This window comes from Podarcis raffonei, chromosome 9 (genome assembly GCF_027172205.1).
Source record: "Podarcis raffonei isolate rPodRaf1 chromosome 9, rPodRaf1.pri, whole genome shotgun sequence".
Classification (NCBI taxonomy): domain Eukaryota; kingdom Metazoa; phylum Chordata; class Lepidosauria; order Squamata; family Lacertidae; genus Podarcis; species Podarcis raffonei.
In genome coordinates, this window is record NC_070610.1 from 40100571 (window position 1) to 40128153 (window position 27583).

At 42.2% G+C, this 27583-nt stretch overlaps 2 protein-coding genes across 2 annotated transcripts in view; both read right to left on the bottom strand.

The window, feature by feature from the left end:
* GUCY1B1 (guanylate cyclase 1 soluble subunit beta 1) overlaps positions 1–6458 on the bottom strand; it is a 41138-nt gene extending 34680 nt beyond the window's left edge. Inside the window, exons 1-2 of the mRNA XM_053403026.1 lie at positions 6343–6458; positions 5679–5752 (exon numbers count right to left, since the gene is read on the bottom strand). Coding sequence (XP_053259001.1) covers positions 5679–5752; positions 6343–6345 — 77 coding nt within the window. The 5' untranslated portion in view covers positions 6346–6458. The remainder of the gene's footprint in view (positions 1–5678; positions 5753–6342) is intronic.
* An 11137-nt stretch (positions 6459–17595) lies between these two features.
* The window catches only part of GUCY1A1 (guanylate cyclase 1 soluble subunit alpha 1), a 35256-nt gene continuing 25268 nt past the window's right edge, over positions 17596–27583 (bottom strand). The window contains exons 5-9 of the mRNA XM_053403029.1: positions 25198–25907; positions 23849–24334; positions 23207–23350; positions 19469–19623; positions 17596–18324 (exon numbers count right to left, since the gene is read on the bottom strand). Of these exons, the coding sequence (XP_053259004.1) occupies positions 18123–18324; positions 19469–19623; positions 23207–23350; positions 23849–24334; positions 25198–25907 (1697 nt within the window). The 3' untranslated portion in view covers positions 17596–18122. The remainder of the gene's footprint in view (positions 18325–19468; positions 19624–23206; positions 23351–23848; positions 24335–25197; positions 25908–27583) is intronic.

The following is a 27583-nucleotide window of genomic DNA, read 5'->3' on the forward strand; positions in this document are numbered from 1 at the left end:
CAGCTGGTCAAATTTCCCCAAATTCCTAAAGGCTAAATAAGCTAGTCTCAACTGGTGCCAAGTAAGCAGCATGCACTATTCTGCAACTTTAGGATAAAAATAACAGATACTGGTACCAAATAGGCAACAGCCCTAGAATCTACATGGAATCAGGGCCATTACTGAGTATGATGAGTTTAGGACTACCAAAGTATTAGGTCTACTCATGTTCAAATAACACATGCAAGGGACGCATGCTCTGCCCCCCCCCAAAAAAAATTCCATCTACTTCACTCCCAACATTCACATGATGATTTTGAACATGCTTAGAATCCTCCTTCACATCCTTGTGCATTCAGAAGTGGAGCTACCAACAGGATTAAATGTATTTGACAGGACTGGTGCATGCAGCCCTGCTCTCCTTTCATGTGTTCTTTGAATACATGCAGACCAATCATCTGAATAGGACTTTCAGATAGTTGTATCCAACTAAGTTCTACATAGAGTAGACACACTGAAATTAATGGATCTAAGTTAGTCACTTCCTGGTTTAACTATATTTTAAGTTGTCTGACACATAAACGTAGCAGGGGAAGGAACATGTGAAGATAGCTTACTGAAAAAAGCTAGTTAGGACAAGATGGGATCTCTTTGCTGGCCATGTTTCATGGTCAAAAAGAGCAGAGTACCAAATCAAACGAAATCTTCAGGGATTCTGTTATGAAACTCAACCCTGGATGCTACTGCTCTAGCCAAACCTGATTGCTATGTCTCCGCTATTTCCAGCCTTCCTTTCTGAGAATGTTTCTTGGCAGAATGGTTCACACATCTGGATTTAATCTGTTTTCTGGACCTTTGCTTGCATGCCTTTGATCTTGATGTGGCACTTCTTGACTATGGCTAACTATGTCCAGCTAGAAAATTCTAGGAGAAATTCTAGCCTTTGATCCAGCTACATCCTGATGCAGTGAGATCAGGTGGACTATAAATATGAAGATATAAATAAATGCATTTTTGTCATGGACTTCCATATACAACACTTCAAAGACAAAGATACACTGATATTCCTTCTTTTAAAAATATGATTGTACATCATGGAAAAGGTTTGAGGGGGGTGGCAATCAAGTGGTGTATAATTTTTTATGAATAAGAGAAATAAAAATTTATTTGCAGCAAGATCAAGTCTAGAAGAAGCCATCAGAGTTCTTAATTACAGGATGTGTTCAGGTAGAAGAGAAGGAACAAAGAATGAATCTGGAGAATACTGAAGTTATTCCTGGCCTGGAATTCCATACAGAGACAGCCATCTTGGTAATGGGATCCTATTGCTAGTAAATCAGATGTGCTTTTGGACTCCATATGCACAAGTAATGGCACTATCAAGACCAAATGACTTTCTAGCTCTTGAGGACAATGGGCCAGAGAACCTCTAGACCAGGAGTTGTCAACCTGGTCCCTACCACCCACTAGTGGGTGTTTCAGGATTCTAGGTGGGCGGTAGGGGGTATTACAGCACAAGCTGAAACCTCCTTCTATCAAGCACTGGTGGGTGGTAAGGAAATTTTACCATCAAGAAAGATGCATTAGTGGGCGGTAGGTATAAAAAGGTTGACTACCCCTGCTCTAGACTGTGACTTGACTTTTGAGTCCTGAATATTTAATTGTGCATGAAGAATCATTTCTACTTTGTGGGGTTTCTCCCATCACTAAATGGAAATTTGAGAGAGACCATTAAGGCTAAGAGGCAGTGGAGTGAGAGTACAAATTAAATTTACTAATTGATAAAAACTAACTAAGCTGCAACTTGGCTACAGACATTCAATATGAAATAAAATTTGGTATCATCATCTGGTGTGTGTGTGTGTATCCATCTATCTGTGTGCATACAGGGCTAAAATTATTGATTTATTGTAATTTCTAGGTAAGTAACTCTGGTACCATGATGTAAGCCCTAACTGAGGGTAAAGCAGACAGTCATGTTGGACTTCTGGGGGGGGGGACCCTGAAACAAACAGTCAGTTTGAACATGATGTATAAGGAGTGGCTATTGTAGGGTTTTTTATGTTTTATATCTCCCTTGAGGGGGGGATTCTTTGTTAGTGTCAATATTGTGTATGTTCTTGTGGTTGGTTATGTCTGAAGCCTGAAAACTGCATTATTTTGTGAATTGTAATGAAATTTAGGCTACACATCTACCTGGAAGAAAGCCCCGCTGAATTAATGTTACTTTGGAGAAAACATACATAGGATTGTATTGTTATTTCTTATGCTAATGACAGACTTAACCAGTTGAAAATATTATCATATTATCAACTGTAATGACTACATTCAGCTATAGCCAAATGGACATCTCTATGCATTCCCTCCAAGAATTAAGGTAGCATAATTCAAATCTAATTTATACCAGGCTTAGCTCAAATTTAGTTAAGAAAATTCAAGTATATATCACAAACATGTCAGTTCTTGGCAGGAATTAAAGCCATACACACTACTTCATCACCATTACAATTCACATCAGGAAAAGGAGAGTACAAGAGTTAGAGACTACATATTAGAAATATACAGCATAGTTCACTTACTGTAGGGGGGGGGATAATCTCTCAAAGGTGCTTACTCAGCACACTGCTCACAGCTACCAGAATACATAGGTGTTATGCTATCACAAGAGAAATAATTTGCCTTGTCTGCCAAAGTGACATGTGGGAAAGAGGGGCACAGTAAATAGTATATAAATGCTATTAAATATAATAAATAATAAATACAGTGTGTTTCTTTTGCTCTTGTCCAGCCTCCTGCACAATCTGGCAAAATCCTTCCATCTTCTCTCCATAATTCTTTCTCTTTCACCTCACCCTCAGTGACAATTTTTGATTGATTGTAACTGTGCTTTATGAAGGAGGGTGGGAGCAGTCTGACTTTAGGAAGCAAGATTCCCAACTTGATCACCATGCAAATCATGGGCAAGCTTAGTAGAATCAGGGAAGCATGTGATGGAGCAGCATCCACCTATTCTTTCCCCTCTTCTGAAGAACCTCTGTAAGTAGAAGCTATCATTTGGTGGAACTGAAACAGGTGGACATGAGGCTGCACACACATGGTTTATTCTAGACTCAGGGGAGACTGAGTGCTTGTTTTTCCTACATAGTCCACACACAATCTTGCATAGTTTGCCCCTGAAATGCACTTACTGAGAAATGAGTTCCGTTCTGAAAATAAAAGCTCACTGCAGATTGCCCCACAGTGTGTCCCTTTGAAAACAAATTAAGGCAATGGGTATCAGCATTGGGAGATGGGCCAAAGGCATTTTTGGTGGGCATAAACCAAGATGTTGTGGGTGGACCTGTACCAAGACTGCAATCACCAGTTCCTTCTTCATTTACCGGGGGTATGTGTAAGGAAGAAAAGGCATGGATAATCTAATCAAGGGGAGTGTTATAAAATGTGTATCAAGTAACCACATTACCCTTGTGGCCGGCAGGCTCTAGCTCAATTTTGATTGAAAGCAGCACATTCCGAGGATCAGAATGATTTCATACTGAGAAGAACTACAGTCGTACCTCCGCTTACATATCCCTCTGGATACGTAAACTTCGGGATGCGAATGCGGCAAACCCAGAAGTATTTTTCTGGGTTTTGCAGCGCACATGCGCAGAAACAATCCTCCAATTGCGAATTCCTCAGGATGCGATGTGACAGAACCTCCAGAATGGATCCCGTTCGCAACCAGAGGTACCACTGTACATTTTTGTGCTACAAATGTTAGTATGTATGGAACTAGATAGAGTAGATTTGAGAGAGGGTGTATCAGTTAAGTTCTTCTCTTTGACACACTTTCCCTGCATGATATTTAAAGTAAGCTGATATTTTTGTAAAGCAAGGTTGGCCCCCTGGACTGACAGTACTCTAGTGGCTGACTGGTGTTAGACATGCATTCTGCACATGACCAGAGGCACTGATTAAATACAAAATGGTGATTCTGAGAAGCTAGATGCATCTGTGTGTGAATTCAAGATTACGTGTTTATTTATAAAACTATTTTTGTATCACTGTTCATAAAAAAATTCAGAGCAGTTTATAACAACTTTAAATAAAACCATACAATAAATACCATGTAAAAAATTAAATTCAGAAATCAACTAACCATGGTGGGAAAATGTATTCTTAATTGTCTGCATGAGGCTGATGGAATAAAAAAGTTGTCAGTATCTGGAACAGGTAACTTGCTGGACATACCCATCGAAAGAGCCTCTATCTTCGCAGAATTCAAGCAGGTTATTGGCCCTCATTCATTCCACCATTGCGTTTAGACACCAACCCAGAGCTTTCACAACCTCTGAGTCAGATGTTATGGAGATGTAGAGCTGTATGCCATCAGCATACTGATGGCAATGTGCTCCAAAATTCCATATTTGTTCACTGTTTCAGTATATGCTTCTGAATGATGTCAAAGAGGTGTTTTTGTTTTAAATTTGGTAATGGGGAAATGGAGATCATTCTTGGGAATTAATACAGAGAACAAATCTGTAAGGCTGTGCAGATAGCATAATGTATATAGCAGAAGAATACCTCTTCACCCTTATATATGCATAGCAAACTCACGCTTTCAATTACTCACCTCACATTTAAAAGCCCTTTTCAATTTCTGTGAACTGTGCAACCTACATTGAAGGGAATGTGGATTTGATTGAAAAGCATCCTCTTATACGCTTATATTGTATTGGTGCTAATCTTCAACACTCACAAAACATGCGTGAAATAAGAGAGGTTGCTGAAGAATAATTTACAGGCCAGTTCTATGAAGAGCCCACAGTAAGATAATAATCACGATCAGAACCAACTCAAACATCATTAAGCTTTCAGATTCTCCCAAACTCTTTTTTGTGTGCATATTAAACAATGGAAGCCCCTCTTTTTTAAACACACGCATACGGCTCCCCATTTTGCTTTTAAAAACTTCAAGAAGAGTTCCAGAGACCCTGCAGTCCTTGTGTTTATGACCTTTCCTGTGTTTTTGATAAGTAAGGTATGAGTTTACTGTCACTTTTCAAGGCATATTTTCCTTCTCGGCTGTAAATGAGATGGATGGCCATCTGTCATGGATACTTTAGCTGAGATTCCTGCATTGCACAGGGTTGGACTGGACGACGCTGGGGGTCCCTTCCAACTCTACGATTCTGCAACGGAGCACAGCGGGACTTACGCGCCCCATAGGAGCCTGGGGCCTGCCTTGCGATCTGGTGGCCAAGGCGAGGCGGTGGGTAGTCGACGCCCTCATCTCCTGGAAGGCAGCCGCCGTGGGAAGTGCGGCAAGTCCACAGGCCTCCTGCTGCTGCTCCTCCTCCTCGCGGCCCACTTCGTTTTCCCACCAGCTGCGGAGCCGGGCCTCGTGGAGGCGGCTGGTTTCGCCTCTTCCCACGGGCCCGCTGCCGGCTGCGAGGACCCGGGAGACCAGGGCCGCCCTGCTGGCCCTTCGTCTCGTTCTCTCTCTCCCCCGGGAGAGGCTTCCCTCCCTCGGCCTCCTGCCGGCGCCCCTTCGGAGCGTGAGAACCCGGCGAGGAAAAAAGAGTCCCCTCAGGAGGAAGGCGGCGGGAAAGGTCGCGCCGTTCCCTCACAGGGAGCGGGGCGGGCAGGGCGCGGGAAGAAGGAGAAGGGAGCCGGCGCGCGCGCCCTTCGGGCAGGTGAAGGCGGCGCCCACTTACTTGATGTCCTCCCAGACCTCGGGGCCGTAATTCCGGATCACCAGAAGCTCCAGAGCGTGATTGACGAATCCGTACTGCCAAAGAGGGGGGGAAGCGGGAAAGCAGCGTTGGTGGAAAGCTCTCAAATGCGCAAAGGGGGCGAAGCTTATGATGTGCTTGTGCGTGGAAACACGGGGACGAATCCGGGTTGGGTTCGAGAAACGCGGAAGAAATGTAGGGATGGCAGCGATTATTCCCTCCCCCGCCTCCCCCCCCCCCCTTTCACCTGCTCCAGGTGGATGGTGCCTACAGGAGCGCCTAGCTTCAGGCAAAACCACAAAGCCAAGGAGGGGGGGTTGGAGATGGGTACCAACCCGGGTACTTCCTCTGCAAGGGAAAGGAGCGGGGTGCCAATATTCCCCCTTCACACACCCCCCGTCCCTCTTCCAGGTGGACTGTGCCCAGGAAAGGAAAGCGCGCGGCTGTGGGGGAGCCCCAACTGCGGCCGCATCTCCCCGCTCGCGACCCGCTTCGCACTCCGAAGCTATTCCCGTCCCCTGCGCCGCGCTCCTTATAGCGCATCCTTCCCTTCCCATCCCTGTCAGAATAGCCGCTTCCCTCCCCACTCCCCGAATAAAGGCGACCCGGCAGCCTGTGGCGCATCTGCCTCTCGCCTCGCACTCACCATCGCGCCTGCCGGAGCGGTGACGCCACCTCAGCAGCAGCAGCTCCGCGCGGGGATATAGGCAGGCGAGGAGAAAGACGAGGACGGCGGCGAGCAGCGGCTTCTCGCGCCGGCCTCCCTCGATGCGCCCTCTTGAGTGTCACCCGAACGCAGCCAATCGCGACGGCGGCCCGGAGGGTGGCTTCCAATCGGAAGCAGAGGAGGGAATTTGGATGCTGCCGGGGTGGGAGGGGGGAAGGGGAGGGGGTGGCGAATGATGGGGAAGGCAGGGCGATGCGGGCTGGTGGCGACAGTGCTGGGAGAGGCGACACCAGAGGCAGAGACGTGATTGCCTTGACAATGGGGGGACGAAGGAGACACTTCAGCTGATGCAAACCAGGCTGCCCTGAAGTCATCCTGAGGGATGTGCGTGTGCGCCCAGGGCCAGATTCCTCTCCCTCTCTCCAATCTCTATTCTTGGCTGCTTCCCAGGGACTTGCTCACCTGTTTGCTTTACTTTGATTAATACATCGACTCACCTTTCTAGTCGGTGGCTTTTCTGAGACTTCCATGGTAAATATTTAACAGGCACGATTGCTCTTCACGTTCCCACAGGCTTCAGTATTTTGGCTCATCATTCTTGCGTTGTTATTAAGCCTTTTCTAGAGTCCACTTTGTATTTCAGAAGAGTGGCAACTATCCTCTCTATCTGAAGAAGTGTGCATGCACACGAAAGCTCATACAAATAAGTAACTTAGTCGGTCTCTAAGGTGCTACTGGAAGGAATTTATTATTATTATTGTTTTGTTTCAACTATCCTCTCTGCATTTTCACAGCTTATAACTCCATTTAGGATTTTTGCTGTTGCTATGATGAAGATGATTCCAAAATAATTACCCAAAGGTCACCCTGGCTGCGCTGAGAGCTGTCATTCCTCTAAACCCGCTAGTCAACTGTTATTTTCCAGATTTCATTAGAACAATTGAGGTGTGGATTCTGGCAAAGTTGTCCAGCGGCAGCCCAAGCCATTTTCCCACCTGATGTGAAGGGCAAGGTGGTGCATTCCCCATTCTCTGCACAGAATCTAAGTAGAAACCAGACTGGTAGTTGATGGTGATGGAACTGAGGCCTCCATCACACCCTTAGGGCAGCAAGCTGGCTTAGAGGCTGCAGGGTAGACCACATGGCACACATTTCTAGCCACTTTCCACCCCTCAGAATTTTCTTCCTGAGGCAGCTGCCTTGCTCTGCTACATGGACAGGCTGGCCCTGCTATTGCCAATACTCCTGTCCTTTCAATAAACTGTGTATCTGTATCTTTCCAATTCCACATCTTCGTCAGGGGTGCTGACCTTGCCTCTTGGATGTGGTACCCTCATCTCCAAATGAACATTATGAAAGTAGAGTTTATAACCTTTCTGCCCACATCCTTCCTCGGTCTCTGAAGATACTGACTTTAAAAACAAACAAACCCAAAAACAATTCCAGAAGAAAAGCTGTATAGGAACTAATAATAATAATAATAATAAACCATTGGCAGTATTGCAGCTGGATAGTTGGGGCTTAAAGAGCAAAGCTGGCCAAGATTCTTCCTACGTGAAAAGGAATGATTACAGTGTAATCATTAAATTGGCCATCAAAAAATGGAGGTAATAGCTAGCAATTCTAAAACTAGGCTTCTATAAATGGGGAAAGGGCCAAAAACTGCCATGGGTATTAAAAATACTTTCTTAAACTCCCCCTTATAAGAAGATTTAAAATGAAAATGAAAATTGAGACAATGAAAAACAGGATGCTCATTACCCAAGACAGACTCTTAAGGAAAGGAATTAATTACTGTTTTCTTGCAATACATACCCGCAAGAGGCCATCATGATTACTGGGAAATGAAGGTTAAATAAACTCTTCTCTTGGCAGGAAATGTACCAATAGGGAAGTGATCCAAACTGGTGCCTTCTGGTGTTCAAATGTAGTGGATAAAGGTCAGAATGGTCAAGTGCAGTAGCAGGAATTCAAAGACATGTGAGCGTGTGCTTTGAATATTGGACTTGCATGCAGATTGTAGTGATTAACACTGCTGACCCATCCAGAGCTATGCAGGCAGAATGAGAAAAGATGGATTGTGAAATATATTAGATTCAGTCAAAGCAATTACTATGTGCTGTTTTGAGAAGCTCAGCAGACCCATCTACTAACCATCATTATCTGAATCTGCACTATTCAAATTTCTAATTGAGTTTGTTATATCCCGGTGTGCACTTAACCATGCTTTAACTTATATACGTATATAGAAATAATAGATTTAACAGTAGAACAATGTGGAGGAATTATTGAATTAGATCAGCAGGGAGGGGGTTTAAAGACAATGTTTCTGGACATTTGCTGGATAAAGCAAATTTTAGAAATGGTTAAGTTATATAGTGATCATAATTCTTAAATCATCTCTGCAGAATCAGTGTGACTTACCTGGAGGAAATGTGTTTGACTAATCCAGATCCACTCAGAAATAAGACCCACTGATGCAACTAGCACTTAACTTCTAAGGGTGTGAGCATGGGATTTCAACCTAATCCTATGTGCACGTACTTAGAAGTAAGCTGTATATAATTCATCAGTACTTATTTCAGAGTCACCATACAAAGGACTGGGCTATAAGACAAGTATATTTTATTGCAAACAGCTTCCTATAAACAGGTAGTACAATTACAATCAGATTCAATACATGTTTTTAGCCCCTCACCCTTTCCCATTGTTGCACACCTTGGCAGTTAGGAGCTCCTTTTTCCAACTTCAGTTGGTAAGACAACTGTAGGCATTCCTGGACCAGGATAACTTAACCACAGTTTTCCATGCATTGTGAACCTCACATTTGGATTACTGCAATGCACTCTATATGGGGTTAGCCTTGGGGAAGGTCCGGAGCAGAGGCTGCACGTCCCTTTTTGCCACCTGAGGCAAAACAGGAAGGTGATGCTCCCCTGCCACCCTGCTTCCTCTGCAGCCTTCCTTACCTGGGTTGCACAGTGGCAAAGTGGCAGCGATGACAATGGGTTCTGGTGAGATCTTCCCCAAATCTCACAAGATTTTGGTGAGATTTGGGGAAGACCTCCCCAGAAACTGCCACCACCATTTCTCTGCTGGTGGTGGAGATGGCAGGGGCCCCCATGGCAGCTGCCTCAGTTTTCCTCCTGGGCAGGCAGGTCTTGCTCCAGAGGCTGCAGCTGACACAGAGCACAGTGGGTAGGTTGCATATGGGGCCAAACTAACACCAGCAAATAACACCCTGCAAAAAACACCCAGGCCAACTTCAGAGTGTTGGTACTCACATGTAAGTCCCTATGCAGCTCAGGACCAGGTTACTTGAGAGACTGTCTTATCTCTTATTATACCATGGGTCGGCAAACTAAGGTCCGCGGGCCAGATCAGGCCCAATTGCCTTCTGGATCCAGCCCACGGACAGTCAGGGAATTGCCGCATGGATTGTCAGCGCGTGTGTTCTTTCCCCCTCCCTCACACAGTGGCAGCGGCATCTCCTCCCTCCCACCTCCTGGCTTCTCTCCGCCCTGCCTAAAGGAGGAAGGGGGCTGGGCTTTGTTGGTGCCAGCAGCAGCAGTGCTCGAGCAGCTGCCATTTTAAGCAGCCCCTCTCTGGAGCCCTTTTGCGTGTCATTCATCGTACCTCCACCACCACCGCCAGCCCCTGCCGCTCGCAAGACACAGGGAAGCAGCCACTGGGGCTCGTGGTACTCTTGCATCTTTCTTTCTTTTTTTCCAAAATATAGTCCGGCTCCCCACAAGGTCTGAGGGACAGTGGACCGGCCCCATGCTGAAAAAGTTTGCTGACCCCTGTCTTATACATCTTTGCAGTCTGCAGAAGAGTTCATCCTGCAAGTTCTGAAGATCTCAGCAGCCTGCTCCGCTGTAACTCAGAGCAGGGCTTTTAGTGTGGCTGCCCCTGCCCACTGTGGAACAACATTGCTGTCAAGATATTATCTGCACTTTCAGAAAGCAATTTTTGTCCCAACTGGCTTTCCCAGCTAGATAAATGGGTCTACCGCAAGTGTCCACTTGTTAGGGTTTTAGTCTTGTTTCAAAAGCTTTGCTTTTGTGCTTTTAACTCTTTATAATTATCTGATGTATAAATCACCTTGAGATACTGCTTTAGAAGGTGATTAATAATTCAATAATAATAGTGAATTGTATCATCAGAGCAGTCTTTAATTCAGGAGAACCTGGAACTGATCACAGATCATGCAACACCTTCTAAACAGACTGCCTTCAGCATATCCGGCATATTAAAGGAGAAGCCAAAATAGTCGCTGCTGAAATGCTTGAGAAAGCACTATTGCCAAGTCAATTACTCTTCTATTCAGACATCTCAACTTGGTCATCTGTACCGGATGGAAGATGAATCCATTCCAAATGAACTTCTAACATGCAGGTGTTCAAAAGCCATCGAATCAAACAAAGATCAGGTTTTAAGGATGTTTGCAAGTTAAGAAGGGCCTAAGGCTGAAAAGGAACATTGTAAGCTGGGAAATTTCAGCTGGCAACAGGCTATGTAGAAGGTCAAAATGCAGCAGACAGAAAAGAATAGAAAGAGAGGAAAGAGAAAATAAAGGAAAGGTCCACTGTGAAGTCTTTTCTCAACATACCTTCAAGGTACATAAATACCTTGAAGATACGATGTCCAGTATCTGTGTCCAAGATAACTGTGCATAGCTCAGTGATCCATATGTGCCATAAATATATTTCCCTTATTGGGGAAGGGCCATAACTCAGTGGTAGAGTATTGGCTTTGCATGCAGAAGGAGCCAGGTTCAATCCCTGGTGTCTCCAGGCAGAATTGGTAATGTCCCCTCTCTGAAATCCTGGATAGCCACTGTGGACAGTATAGACAATATTGAGATGTATGAACCAAGAGCCCCTATATTCCATAGTCCTCCTACAAGCCACAAAAACATAATACTTTGTTCAAGTGCCATCAGGAGACAGCCTTGGTAGAAGAGGACAGTGTTGCTGAGTTTGATGCTTTAGAACTGTCTCAATGTATGTTCCTCTACAAAGTTAGTAGAGCAAAGTAGTTTTCATCTGAGCTGCAGAAGAACTGTATCTTTACAGTATGCAGAACACAACCCAACATTCCCAGTTTAAGTCTCTGAAAACTGTTTTGTTGCAGTGAAGACTTTAGCAGAAGTAAGGGTTCATTACCATTTGCTTGTGTAAGCAGAAGAGATTATTTGGCTGTCAGCATCAAAACCTCTGAAGCCCATGGGACATATATCTTTAGAGGATTGTTTATTTTATTCCAGATTCCTGCACAGTTTATTATTTCTTTGACTGTATGTCTAACCTCATGTTCCAGCACAACTGCATATTTAACATTCAGATCCACCCTTTGTGGGAGAAAACACAGCTCAAACCACTGCATCTGGATATGATGGGGCAGTCAGAGCAATGGATCATCTGTGTGTACACACTTTGGCATCCTTCTAAACGAAGTAGCATCATTTTAAACAACCATCCAGCCATGCAGTTCAAGGGAAACTCTGTTAATGCGATGGACACCATTTCCATGTAGGAAAACACATTACTAACAACCAGAACTACTGCAACTATGACTCTGGCAAACACAGATGATCCACTGCTCTGAATGCCCTCCCATATCTAGAGACAGCAGCCTGAGATATGTTTTCTCTTAAATGTAAAGGATGGATCTAAAGGTTAAATATACAGTTATGCTGGAACATGAGATTAGACATACCACCAAAGTATTCTGCAATGTTTGATGGGAAGCACACATGACCCAGTGTGTGGCAGTTTTGAAAAAAAGCAAATTCCATGCTAGGGATCATTAGGAAAGGAACTGAACATTTTGACCATGTTCCTGTTACAGATGTGCCCTCCTTCCCCATGTTTAGGTGGCAATGACAGATTTTATGGGAACAGGCCAGCAGGCATGGATATGCTCTTCCCCTTCAGTGAGTACAATCATTCTGAGATCTACTGAGATCTTATACTGTCGTTGAGAAAAGTCAAAAGTGCAAAACTGGTATCAAAAGTGCAAAGATCCTAGTTGGATAGCTCAGTCAATAGTTCATGAGATTCTTAATTTCAGGGTCATGGGTTTGGGCAAAAAATCCTTCATTGCAGGGGGTTGGACTAGATGACCCTAATGGTCCCTTACAACTCTACAGTTCTGTGGTTCTATAAATCTAGCTTCAATAGATTTACCTCAAGTCATAGAATAAGACTTTGGCTCAGAACCATTTTTTGAAATCTAATTTCTTTCCAGTCCTATTACTGTTAGAAATGAAATACAGTCTTGAAAGTATGGTCATGATCAAAGGCTTTGACTTAAGATCCCTAAAAAAAACCTTCTGCTCCATGTTAGAAGTAAAAAGAGAGAGAATAAAATGCAAGATGATTCAGTGACCTGATGTAAGCCTTACTATAAATGGCAGCTGAGTTTCTATTTTTGGAGTCTCACACTCTAAGGAGATACGTTTCCTGCCTCTCTAAGCCTGAACCCTCAAAACAATTTACACTTGACTAGTCTCTGTTCAGTCACCTGGAACTGGTCCAGAGTTAAGCGGTTTCAGGTCTGCAGCCCTTTTATGCAAATAAATGAGGTGGGAAAGCAGCTATTTCTGGCCACTGTGAGGAGAGACAAATAGGATCACCAATGTAGGCCAGGCCATGCACATGCAAAAACAGTCAACATCTGGGCACAATATTGGGTTCTACACACAACAGAAGCCAGCAGTGTATCTTATGGCTTAAAGGGTAAAGGGACCCCTGACCATTAGGTCCAGTCGCGGATGAGTCTGGGGTTGCGGTGCTCATCTCATTTTACTGTCCAAGGGAGCCAGCATACAGCTTCTGGGTCATGTGGCCAGCATGATTAAGTTGCTTCTGGCAAACTAGAGCAGTGCACGGAAATGCCGTTTACCTTCCCGCTGGAGTGGTACCTATTTATCTACTAGAACTTCATGTTGGCAGGAGCAGGGACCAAGCAACAGGAGCTCACCCTGTCGTGGGAATTCAAATTGCCAACCTTCTGATTGGCAAGCCCTAGGCTCTGTGATTTAACCCACAGCACCACCCGCATCTGGGCACAATATTGGGTTCTACATACAACAGAAGCCATCAGTGTATCTTATGGCTAGAGTACACAACAGGAAAACAATTCTGTATGCTTGTTTCATCGGTAGCATTGCAAATCTATGAGGTAGCCACATTTGGAATACTATGTACAATTCTAGTTGCTCCATCTCAAAAAAGAGATAGCATAGAGCTGTAAAGGAGCAACCAAGATTGGAGCATCTTCCCTAGGAGAAAAGGCTAAAGCATTGTGTGTGCAAAGCAGGGGAGAGGAGTAATTTAGGGGGGGGGGAGTGACTGTGGTGGTGGAGTTTCTTCTACAAGTTCCAAAGATCTTAGAACTTGGAGCAGGGCTGCCCATTTTCTGTGGAATAGCATTCCTATTGAAATATGACTGACATCCACTATCCACTTTCCAGAAACAATTGAAGGCATCTTAGTTCTGACAGGCTTTCCCATTTGGATAAGTGGATCTTTATCACGAGTGTCCATTTGTTGGAATTTTGGTCTTATTTTCAATGTTCCTTTCTCTCTTTTTTGTACTTTTGAGTGTTTAACTGTGTTTAATTATTTTATATGTAAATTGCCTCGAGACAATGATTAATACATCAATGCTTGTATACACAAAGTGTTACTATTTACTAACACTCGAACTTACAGGGTCGTTCAATGAAAATGGACTGGTAGTAGATTTAGGACAGATGAAATGCAGCACTTCTTCACAAAGAATATATTAATTAAATTTATGGAATTCACAGGCACAAGATGAAAAGATGGCCACTAGCTTAGATAAATTTAAGGAAGGTTTAGACCAATTCATGGAGTGTGGAACCATCAATTAGTCATCAGGATGGAGGGATAGGATGCTTCTAGTTCAGGGGTCAGCAAACTTTTTCAACAGGGGGCCGGTCCACTGTCCCTCAGACCATGTGGGGGGCCAGACTATATTTTTTGGGGGGAAATGAACAAATTCCTATGCCCCACAAATAACCCAGAGATGCATTTTAAATAAAAGGACACATTCTACTAATGTAAGAACACGCTGATTCCTGGACCGTCTGCGGGCCAGATTTAGAATACGATTGGGCCAGATCTGGGCCCCGGGCCTTAGTTTGCCTCCCCATGTTCTAGTTACTGTATCCTAGGGAGCAACACTAGGTGAGAGCTACTGACTTTTTCTTCATTGTTGACTTCCTGGAAGCATCTAGTTGTCCATTTTGGGAAAGAGAATACTGGATCTTTGGTCTGTTCTTGTAGGGCCCCTTTGACATTTTTATCATGCTGTGGGTTCACCTACTGATTTTCCACGTCAGCAAAGTATAACTTACAATCTGTACCCATGTAGGATCACTCTCACTGGAGTTTAGCAGGGATATGCCATGGCCTGACATGGAAAACCTTTCCTCATGCAGACTGTGCCAGAGCCCTGGAATTTAGCACCATTCTGCTCCATAAGTGTTGGGCAGGATCCATAAAGAGTTGAAGGAGAAGGTTGAACTTGAATTACATGCTCTTGCTGTCTTATGATTCAACCTTACTGACCTTTACTAGGACAAGACTGGCAGGCTTCTTTGTACATTTATTATGCAGTTAGGAGCTACTGCCCCTGTTCACTTCACTCAACCTAAGCCATCCAACCCTTTTGCCACCACCACCCTTCCCTCAAATTTGGCCAGCTCCACTACCTCACCCATTCCCTCACCTATCCCTCCACTTCAGACAGTTGTATTTTGAAGTGCCCTTGTTAAACCTCACTCCAGCTACATTGAAAGGGGGTGGGGACTTCAAAGAGTAGTTTGCCAAATTGCATAGTGAAACCCCTCCTTCCATTAAACAACTTGGATAGGCTGCCTTCCACCCTGTCATTATGCTGGAGTTGACATGGCTGTTTATGCAGCGTGATGACAACCTTACATTTTTATGCATATAGGAAAAAATGTTCTGTACATTATTCAAGTGTTTTTCCTTTTATTGAAGTCATCATATATCAAAACATGAGTATACCACCCATACACACACACACACACACACACACACACACACACATATATACATATACACACACACATGCACACACACACACACAACCTCACACTTCTGTAATGAATGCAATGCAATCTGTTTAGAAATGGTCGATACTGTGGAATAGTTTACTTTACACTTTAATATAAACTTAAATAGCAATGAAAAGAAAACATTTATTGCTATAATACATAACAAGGGAGATTTGTTCCCCTTGAAATCAGATTTATAAGTTTGATTACAGAGGTTTTAGCATTTGATTATAATCACACACACATATACACACACATTGGTATAATTTATTGACAGTGAAAGAAGTTCAGGAAGCAGTAAGTGACATATCTGTATACTAGCACTGAAAACAGCTGATAACCATATATGCAAGAGCAATCAAATGTAGGCCTACTCAAAATTAAGTCCCATTAACTTCAAAGGGACTTGCAGGTATGTGTGCATAGGATTGCAGTCTAAGTGAAATGCTTGGCCTTTTAATATCTGATTAACCTGTGCCTTTCAGGAAATGGTTAATACTGAACAGAGTTTTACTTAAAATGATGCAGCAATGCAGTGAAAAAGGATGTCCCATATTTTAGGACACTTTGGCTATATTATACATTTCTCAGCTGGTAAAAGAGCATGAAACTCTTAATCAAAAATTGAGGTTGTGCCATCATGTTATGCTTCCTCTCTTTCCTAATTCTTTTGATGACACATATTCATGATGACACATACTTCTTATATCACATGAGATAAGAAATAGGAAACTGTAGGAAGTACAGAAGTCAGAGCAGTAAGTTTGAGAAAGAAGAAATTCCATTTCCAGACAGGTATGTCAAGAATAATTTCAGGGAGTTGTACAAATGAAGAGGAACAGTTACAAGTCTGAGATGGAGGGAGAGAAGGACAGAGGAAGGAGATCTTACTACATAGACTTGCTTGGACCCAGAGTGTGGCAGAAAAATGGTTCCTAAAAGGAAAAAATTCCTCCTAGCTTAGTTTCAGAATTGGTCAGTATTTTACCATCCTGACAAGAATTTTACTCTCTTTGTTAATTGCCAGGACTGAAGGATGCAAAGGCAGAAAAAAAAATCCAGCCAAGCCATTTTTGGTGTCAGTGCGAATGCATAAAGTATCACAGTGTACACATGGGGCCTAGGTCCAGATCTGTAGCGCATTCTGTATGCATGCAACGTGAAGGCCGTGCACTACAAATGCATTCTGAGCTACCGTGTGAAAATCCACCGCATAACAAAAAGCACATTGAGGTATGGTGCTGGAAGAATTAAGATTAGGAATAGTTCAGATTCATTTAAAATACTGTAATGGGGCTACTTGAATGTCAACTTTGTTTCTGCTATACATGTAAAAATACTACTATAGTAATAATGGGCTGTAAATGGAAACTAAGAAAAGGTACACTGCATCGCTTGCAGTGTGCAGTAACTGAGATTGAACATGTTTTCACTTCCCCCATTCATGAACCAAACAGCCTTCTCCCCATCAAATGAATGGTGGCCTATAGTGTCATTCCAGGCTACTCCTTAGGTGGTACTGTAGCATCTGTGAGGCCCCCTAGGCAGAATGAGGATGAGAGGCTAGACACCAATTCCACTTGCAACTAGGTAGGCATTCTCTTTGCCATGTATTCCATGTTCATGTTTAAAACTAGCAGTGGCCAATGTGGCATTGCTCACCTGGCTTTCCAATGCCAAGCATCACTGTTAGTTACCAAGAAAGAGATGAGGTGGTAGAGAGCTTGGTGTGGTGCAGACATGGCGATGGAAGCATTGAATTGGTTCTTCCAGGCATGCACCACACTCCCTGCCTACTTTGCCATTCCCCCATCCTTCTTGGTGCCAGCAGTGGCACTTGGGTGTTGAGAAGCCTGGTGAGAAACACCTCCCCACCCACCACTAGTTGGTACAACTTGGTTAAGCAACTCTATGTAACCCGAATACAGTGGTACCTCAGGTTACAGACACTTCAGGTTACGCAATTTCGGTTGAGCACTGCGCCAAACCCGGAAGTACTAGAACGGGTTACTTCCGGGTTTCGGCACTCGTGCATGCACAAAAGCACTAAATCGTGCTTTGCACATGCGCAGAAGCACCGAATCGTGACCCGTGCATGCGCAGACGCAGCACTGCAGGTTGCGAACGTGCCTCCTGCACGGATTACGTTCGCAACTCGAACGTCCACTGTATATTTCAAGAAAGAGCAGTGCTACATGTTATGCTGTTCATATAGCAAGCAGCTCAGTTCTGCTTGTTTTGAATGCTGTCCCTCCAGAAGTGATTCCTAAAGACTGGGAAGTCAAGAGAAGTGTCAAGCACATACTTTAGGGAAGGAGGGGGCCCTTATCAGACTCACCTTGGTAAAGCAGCTGTTTGCAAGAGGAAAAGAAATATTAGGTGCCTGGGCTTTCCCCCTTTCATTGTTACATGAGGTGTCACTAATATGGGCCGCTCCTGCTTCTCACCCTTCCAAACTGCCACTGACTTAATATATTTTTACATAAAATAAAAATTAAAAGTAGTATGTAATATCCCCCTTTTTTTTTTTTGGTAATTTTAATACTGGCTTTCAGGTGTTAACAAGCTAAAGTGCTGTCATGTTTCCTTTTTTTGAATGTTCAGTTCATACAGAACTCATCCTGGAAATGCAAGAAAGCACAGCTTAGTCTACTCCTGTTGGTGTCCCCAAGAAATTTGCTTTTCCATCTTCAGCGTCTTTCTTTTGAAACCAGGGCTTTGAATTTGTTCCTTGAAGGTAAGCATCAAGAAAGTAACAGATCCCGGGAATATCACTTGGAAAGTTGGGAGGAAGTTCCTGCCTTGAACGAGGAGTAAATACAAATCCTGGATAATCTTTTAGTAACCTGCAAGAAAAATTGAAATGCGGTTAAATATAATATACATGTAACCTTTAAATAATGGTGATCAATATTATCAAAACAAATTCATATTTGTTGCTTTTTTGCATGGGAGGGTGACAGTTTCACTCTGAACTAACCACTGCAATGCAAAGATCTGGAGAATTTCTTCTCACGTTTCTAATATATGCATATAACTGTCTCTGATATTGAAGAGAATGAAAGCCCGAGGACAAGTGAACTCTGCACAGCAAAGCTTTATGCATGTATTAAACTACTGCATTGGTGGTATCAATGCAAGTGACATAACGTCTTACTTCACTTCATTATGGATCACATTGTGCTGTGATCCCTAATTTTCTATGCACGATGGTGTGCTGTATCTGCCATCAACACAAATTGCTAGGTCATATAGGCTTCCCATCCAAACAAGTTTTTACTGGAATCAAAGGGTATCTGCTTGTTTTTAATTGTTGTATACGCTTTTTTTAAACAATGTTTTTCATAGAATAACAGAATTGGAAGGGACCAAAAGAGGGTCATCTAGTCCAACCCCCTGCAAAGCAGGAATCTCAACCACATGGTTCCCCATCCAATTTGAAATCATAACTGAACCTGCTTACCTTTTCAAATGTGCTAGGTTTACGTATGTGCAATTGTTTAACTATTCTTGTATCTGGAATTGTTTTATGTAAGTTTTTATTGTACTGCAAATCATACAATTGTTAATAAATGCAGTAAATAATAGGTAATAAGACTCTATTATTTGTTATTGTTTTGCTTGTTGGTTACAGCAAAAAAAAAAAGTCTCAAAGTGACTTACAATTTAAAAGGAAAATGCAAAAAGCATACAATACGAAATTAAAATACATCACTCTTTGATCATTTTATTCAACCTTCCATAACATTCAGGTTTGTCCATTCCTGACAGTGGTTCTTTTGCTGAGCATTGCACAAAGCCAACAAGCACAAAATCTAAATACAAACAGTCTCTTCCAACCTCTCCCCACAGTTTTGCTAATTCAATAGAACCATGTCATAGAATGTGACGCAGTACTTTGCAAAGGGGGGAAAGCTGCAGATAAATGTGAAAGTGATTAACAAGCCACCACTTGCATAGTATAAGAACTTTGCATAGTAAATACTGTACCTATAGGTTGTTGGGCTGACATTTATTTTCCTAGGAACGCTGCAAGACTCAAACTTGTTGGCAAGTGTTACGTTGTTTCCAAATAGGCAATACCGCGGCATTTTAACACCTACGACGCCAGCAAAGACTGAGCCGGAATGCAGACCTATGCGCATCTTTTGAAAACAAAAGAAGATATATAATGTTGTTTGACTGTTACACTTGACAAAAATCAAACTATCAAAGTCGCAGTAAGTTTTATTAGCTCATTTGCAATCATTGTGGATTATGACCAGAATATGAGCAGTGCAATTTGAAGAGCAGTAGTCAGATGGTAACAACAGAAAACTTCTTTTGATACTCTGCATAACCATTAGTCAAAACAAAGCATGCTTGTGCAGAAATGTCTGAGTGTAGTCCAACAGGCACGGTTGATGCAGAACATTAGTTTTGGTTTTGTTCTTTTCCAGCAAACCTTGTTGGGACAAATGGAGCTGGTGTTCTGTGGACCATTTTCTGAGAAATGAGTCCTTTAACCTCTAGCTTAGGAACTTGTGGGAGATCGTGTTTCTCAAATTTGAAGACTATTTCAACAGTTCTATCATCTTGGCTTCCCCTCAAATCAAGCACTTACCATGACTTACAATCCTGTTCTGTATCCTACAATTACATTTAAATGATCAATACTATGCAGCCAATTTATTCTTCCATGTCCAACAAAATACTTTGTAGCATGCTGCTTGTTTACAGCTAGAAAAAATAGTTATTTATATTGTATCCTCAAAAACAAACACCTCTCAAGAGTTACATGCACACTGTCTTCTCTTTGCAGTTTGTTCATAAACAAGGGCATATTGCATAGCAGAAATTATGTACAAAGCTGCAATCAGAATACCATTACTGTTCAAGGAATAGTCTCCTAATTTACAGGCTGGTGTTGGCAATCACTTGAAAGTTCTTACACAAACCCAAAGGATCAAGAAAACGCCTGCATTGACTGATGGAAGCATATTCAAATCACAGTTCAAACTTTTACTAATATAATCAAACAAAATACTCTGCGATGCATACGTGTTTTCCAGTTCCTAGCAGCCTGGAATCAACAGATAAATATGTAAATGTTTCTCTCAACTAGGATCCATCCACCTGCTAGTGAAGTGATCAAGCCCAGAAAACAGAAGGCAGGTGTTACCCAGGAATTGGAGGGGTCGGTGCCTTTGGAATTTTAGAGAACTGGCAAAGCCAAGTGCCTCCCATATTATAGTGAAACCACAACCAATTTAGTATTTGCTGAGTTGCAAGGTACAATATCTCATGAGGCACGGACTGCTTTTCTTCATGCTATGCCTAAAACTAGCAGATGCTTCATACTTATAGGCCACAAGAAAGCAAGGGATAAATAATAAAATTGTAGAGTTGTAGAGTTGGAACCATGAGAACCATCTGCTCCAACTGCCTGCAATGCAGGAATCTTTTGCCCAACGTGTCACTCGAACCCACGATCCTGAGATTAAGAGTCTCATACTCTCCCAACTGAGCTATCCATAGTGACATTAAAGTGGTGTTATGGGCACCAAGGGGACTTTCCAGAGGAATGCTGATTAACAGTAATGAAAACTCAATTTAGGATATTAGTAGTTTGCTTTTGAGATAGCTTTTGAGATAGAATACAATTACACAGCAAGGGTCAAATATTGTAAGAGTTAACTATTATTAAGTGTGTTGAAAACATTAAGTGTAAACAACCTCAACTGATAAGGTCCAAGAGCTAAGCCCATATGCCAGCTGCTAGGGATAGATAACACACTAGTCCCTTTTTGGGGAAATCTAACATTATGGAATAGGACTGTGGAGTCTAAGGGCTACATTTCCCAATAGCACTATCTATGACATGTACTGCTAGGTTGCATTGTGGAACTATAGTGGAATACAGTACAAGTTTAGTGCACACTTCCATGTAATTTGCTTCCAGAAGAAACCCATTTGTAAAAAAGATGGACATGAATGCTAAACATGTGCTGTATTCGACTATAGTTCACTATATTCCACTATAGTTCTGGAAGTGGCTCTTAGGTTGTCTGAAATCTCACCATTAGGAAAGCATCAAGGACATGGAATAAACTGTGAATGCAGCCTCAGGGTGGGAAACTGCCCTGCTGGGAAAAGGAGATAAAACAGAGGAAGAGACAGAAAAGTAGAGGGGATGTCAGCCTAGGATCAGGTCTGTGAGGGCTGATGAGACACCAGTGGAAACTCAAGTGGAAAAGGAGATTAATTCTAGCAGTCTGGGAAGAAAGATAGCCCTGAGATTCTGGCTAGACAAAGTGTCTTTGTGAGAAAGGCCATTGGTAACTGTACTGGAAGGCAAGAACAGTGACTGCAAGATGAGCTTAGCACACCAGCAGTGCTCTCCTGATTTTTATTAATGTCCACTTGGTGATTCATGTTCACATGCTGCCTGGGCTGAAAATAAATCTTCCAAACATAATTTTTTTCCCCTGCCAAGGCATATTTATCTTTTCTGTAGAATCTTGCAGCCAAAGAAAGTGGTGTACAGTTCAGATCAATATTTAAAACTCAGTCCTTTGCCCCTTTGGGGCTCTCATTACTCTCTAAAAGGTTTTAGAACCTCTCTAAAAGGTGATAATGCTTCCATAGAAACGGCAGCTGGAATAACTCCTATGAACTCCACACCTTGGACTGACTTTCTTTAGCAACCCTGCCCCCTGACCTTACCAGTCCTTTTGGACAGAGGTAGCCAACAGCTTTAAGCAGTTGACTTTAAACAGTGACTTGAAGCACTGTGGTCCCCCAGCCATAATTTCCTTCAGGCTGCTTATCCTCTTCTTCTCTCAGTTCCATCTCCCCTGCCCTTTTCCCAAGCCACCTATCATTCCTTCAACTTCCTGTCTTGCTTCATTTCTTACTCTGCTCTTTTTCATTTTCTTCAGCCCCCTTGGTTTTGGGCAATCTATGTCATAACTTCCCCACATCCTAGGACTATTCCTTGTCCTCAGTCTGACCCTGTGTGATGGTTTCCTTCTAGCCAAACAGGTAATAATACAGTATTCACTGTCCATTAGAATTCATTCTTGTTTGTCTACAGGGAGGTTATACAATGTTGAATCAAACATCGTTTCCTAACCTTCCAATGCGTTTCTCCATCATTTCTCCTTGCCAGAAAACGTAAATTTGAGGGAGAAAGTGCTGCACAAGAGGAAAAATCCACTTTAATTGCACAACCTGAATTTGCTGTTATGTGCTTGAATCCCACCACCCAAAATAATGACAGTCTGGAAGCGGCTTTCTCTTTCTCCACAGAATCTGGATTTCAAACTGCTTTGTACTCTGAGTGACTGAACATCCAGTGGCAACACATCAGCTAAGCCAGTATCAAAGGTGTCACCACCGCAAAATCAAGTATTTGTGGGGCAAATAGAAACTTTTGTGGGAAAGCAGCATGAGGGAAGGGTTAAAACCACCTTCTCCAGTCCTCAAAAGAACACCTCCCACCATACAAATACTATGAAACAAATTCTAAAATACAGTTGGTTTGATCATGGATCTTTCACATCACACCTGGTTTGGTCCCAATTCTGCACAGAAAAGCACAAATGAATTTAGAGCATTGGTCATGAGGTAAATTAAATCATTGTGAAAGAAAAGCATTTCAGGTAATACTTCACTAAAAAATGAAAATAAGGAACAGCTAGTATTTAAAATATCAGTAGTTTAGTGAATTTGAGATAACATGCTGACCTTGATGAGCTCTCCATGTGGAGACATCACTTCATTGGACAGCTCCATCATTTTCAAAGCCATCAATGCAATCTGAATAGCATGGGTCTCACTTTCCTTGTGTAAGCCTCCAGCCACACAGTATGCATCTCCAATGGTTTCTACCTGAACATTAAAATAAATAACTTAGAACACAAGTAAAATCACATGAAGAAAACACAGAACACACTTGGAAGGGTTGTCCATAACTCTGTCCCCTCCAAAGTGCACCCACCCACTTGAGATTCACATGAACTTGAGTTCTGATGTGCTAATTGCATGATGCAACTTGCCAGCTGCTGGAGCAGATTATTTTGAGCTGTAAAACCTGGTTTACTGTGGTGTTTCATTATGACAAAAATGTCAAAATATTTATCTTTCATCCACCATCCATGAGGTTCTATCATCAGTCCTGGAGGCATTAACTCATAAATAGTGCCAATGAAGCTAGAAGATTTACTCCACACTAAATGCACCGAGGATTGCATTCTGAGGTATATAATTCGTTAAATGACTTATTCCAGATTAACACCATCTTCTCTAAGTTGCATTATATCACTCAAATAACCTTACAAGCTTGATTCCCCTCTCGAGGAGGACAAATTGGTGCAATAAATTCTCTACCTTATAGACATCCAGCTCTCCACACTGGTAATCAAAGAGAGTGTAGAGCTCGTTGAGCATTGTGATAACCTGCATAGGTGAACACTGGGAACAGATAGCAGTGAACCCTACGATGTCAGAAAAAAGCATTGTCACATTATTAAATTTCTTGGCCTGTACAACTTGTCCTTGCCACAGCTGCTGTGCAACCTCTCCAGGGAAAATAGAGCACAGAAGATCTACTGTCTTCTTTTTCTCCTCTTCAAGGGCTTGGTGTGCCTGCTCAAGAGTAGCCTTAAGTTTTCCTAGCCTTTTCTTCAGCCCATCTTGAGCTCGGGCTTGTTCTCCTATTAAAACAACATCCCTAAGTGCATTATGAATCGGAATATCTGAAAGATAGAGGCCACGTCCTGTAAAGTCTTCTAGTCTATCCACACAGGGGGATCCCAAAAACAAGATGGTACTGGACTCAAAGATGTAGATCATCTGTCCTTTAAGGTCCATAACCTGAAACAATGAGAGAAAGATGAGGTGATGTGAGACTTCTGGAGCATTATGGAAATTTACTAATGCAGTGATAGCCAAGTTATTAAGCCATAGTACCAAACTCTCTCCAGACAACCTGCTTTGGGTTAGAAGCTCAATGATTATTATAAAATCACAAATCTCACACCTCTGAAGAGCTTTAGATAAATAGGGGCTGTCCCTCTACTAGGTGGAAACTTAACAACTATTTTTCCCACTGGGTAATTTGGTAAGGAGAGGCACCTCACATGCACAAATAGGGGTCAATAAGAGCTAGAAAACTCAGAGTAGGGTCTGGATGCAGCTTACAGGCTATCCTACAGATTTTCTGGCAAGGGCCAACACGTTTAAATGCTCTCCTGTGATGGTTTGCTTTTAAAAAACCTCCTTATTGAAATATATCTTGAGGTGGAGTTTTAACCTAGCTTTCTCCCTGAGATGCTTGTTTTCCATGAGTAGGGTCTTTTCCTCATGAGGTAATGTTAAAACATGCATTCCCTTCACCTGCAGTCCAAAGTGGAATGACCCCAAAATAAATGTAACAAGTGGAGAATAGCTTACTTCAAACAAGCATTCCATTCTTAATGGAAGCATTAACAAATAAATGCAAGAATTTTTTATGCTTTCACTTTTGCGCTTTTGCCATGAAAAGAAACTTACATGAGGAGAAGCTTCAGATTCAAAATTCCCGATGTCAAAGCCCCCCAAAATGGGAGGAGGAGTCATTCATAGTTATTCACTCATTGCCTTGTGTAATACTTCCAAAGCTACTATTGCATTTGCACACTTGAATTAGAGATGGGATGAAGAAATAAGAAATATAAATATGATAAACCTGTTCTTACCCCTGTTGACCTTTTAAGAGCGCTGTCCCCTCGTCTCACTCTTATAGTAAACTGCATGTTTAGCATTGTCATGATCCCACTAAACGTGGAGTTTATTTTAGGGGCCAGGATTTCGAACCACTCATCAAAGTTTGGCTTTGCTTGAAATTCTCTCCTGCTCAACAGTCTCCTTATACCATTGCCAACTTGCAGAATAGCCATATCCTTGTCAAACATGCAATGAAATGGGAAAGTCTTGCAGAACATGGAAGCAGGAATCACAAGAGAAGACTGAGGTTTACAGGGAGATAAAGATGGCTTTGCACTTTTGACTTGCACAGAGTACAACAGATATGGCTGGTTAATAAACTCAGCGCTATCTTTGCAGAAGCAAGGGGGCATCACCGTCACTTCAACCTCTGTTTCATACAAAATGTGAGCCGCTGCTTTGATAATGCCAGACAGGATGAGGCTGGTTGTTTTCTTGGGAAAGAAATAGTACACGTTTAAGAAATCTGGGTCCTTTTCCAAGCACAGTATTGAGACCTCTTCAAGTCTACCCTTTTTTTCTGCTTCGTGGCAGTGAGCACTCTGCTTCAGAAGAGTACTGAAACTGTTCAAGAAGTCTTTGAGGGATCCCCCGACAACCCCAAGGATATGTTCATCTTCTTCATAGCATATTTTGAAAAGCTCTTCACCAAGCGATTCCTTCATAATGTTTACTGGAACTCCTGCAAAGTTAAAACATTTTATACCAGCATTCTTCTAAACAGTATGCCTTTGATTTTTTTAAATCCTTCTGCATTTCATTTTCTTTCACCCCAAACCTGTTTTCCACTATTAAACATCTTCAAACTAACAAAGCCATTTCAGATCAGTCTCTGGAGGCATCTCCTCTCATTCTCGCAAAACCTCATATGGTAGGAGCAAAGTACTTGTTGACTTTGCTTTGCAATTTTATTTTATTTCAAATATCTTAAACTTTTAATCGTTACGCCTTTGTTTTATTGTATATGTTAATTAATGAATTAATAATTAATGAAAGTGGGACAAAATATGAAAGTGGGAAAATCTCCAGGACCAGATGGTTTGACTTCCAGATATTACAAAGCTTTGAAGGACTGGTTGATTCAACCGCTTAAGGAAGTCTGCAACGAAATATTAGAGGGGAAGAAGGCACCTGAATCGTGGAAAGAAGCGTATATTACACTTATACCAAAATCTGAGACTGAAAAGAACCAGATTAAGAACTACCGCCCTATATCATTGCTTAATGTGGATTACAAAATTTTTGCAGACATTTTGGCAAAAAGATTGAAGAGGGTTTTGGTGGGTGAGATTCATAAAGACCAGGCCGGCTTTCTCCCGGGAAGACACTTATCTGATAATGTGAGAAATATAATAGACATTATGGAGTTGCTCGAAAATAATATTAATACGAAGGCAGTATTAATATTTGTGGACACTGAGAAAGCCTTTGACAATATCTCTTGGAGTTTTATGAAAAAGAATCTCAAAGGAATGGGGGTAGGCCAGGGTTTTGAGAATGGTATAAGTGCAATTTATTCTGAACAAAAAGCAAAACTAATTGTAAATAATGTGGTTACTGAGGAAATTGCTATTGAAAAAGGGACACGACAGGGGTGCCCAATATCCCCATTACTTTTCATATCTGTTCTGGAGGTGTTACTAAATATGATTAGAGGGGACCAGCTGGTTAAAGGGATTCAGGTCGGAGCCAAACAATATAAGTTGAGAGCGTTCGCAGATGATTTAGTTCTAACTTTGCAAGAGCCAGACACTAGTACTAAAAGAGTTTTGGAGATAATACAAGCTTTTGGTCGAGTGGCAGGTTTTAAGCTTAACAAACAAAAAACAAAGGTATTGGGAAAAAATCTAACAGTGGAGGAAAGAGAGAAGTTTCAGAGTGAAACTGGATTAATGGTAGCAAACAAAGTGAAATATCTGGGGGTTAACTTAACAACTAAGAATGTGAATTTATTTAAAGATAATTATGAGAAATGTTGGACAGAAATTAAGAAAGATTTAGAAATATGGTCGAATTTGAGACTTTCCTTGTTAGGCCGAATTGCTGTTATTAAGATGAATGTTTTGCCAAGAATGTTGTTTTTGTTTCAAACATTGCAGATTGTGGACAGAATGGACTGTTTCAAGAAGTGGCAGAAAGATATATCGAGATTTGTCTGGCAGGGCAAAAAGCCCAGAATAAAATTTAAGATATTAACTGATGCAAAAGAAAGAGGGGGGGTTTGCCCTGCCGGACTTAAAACTGTACTATGAAGCAGCAGCTTTTTGCTGGCTGAAAGACTGGCTACTTCTTGAGAACACAGACATTTTGGACTTAGAAGGGTTCAATAATAGGTTTGGTTGGCATGCATATATATGG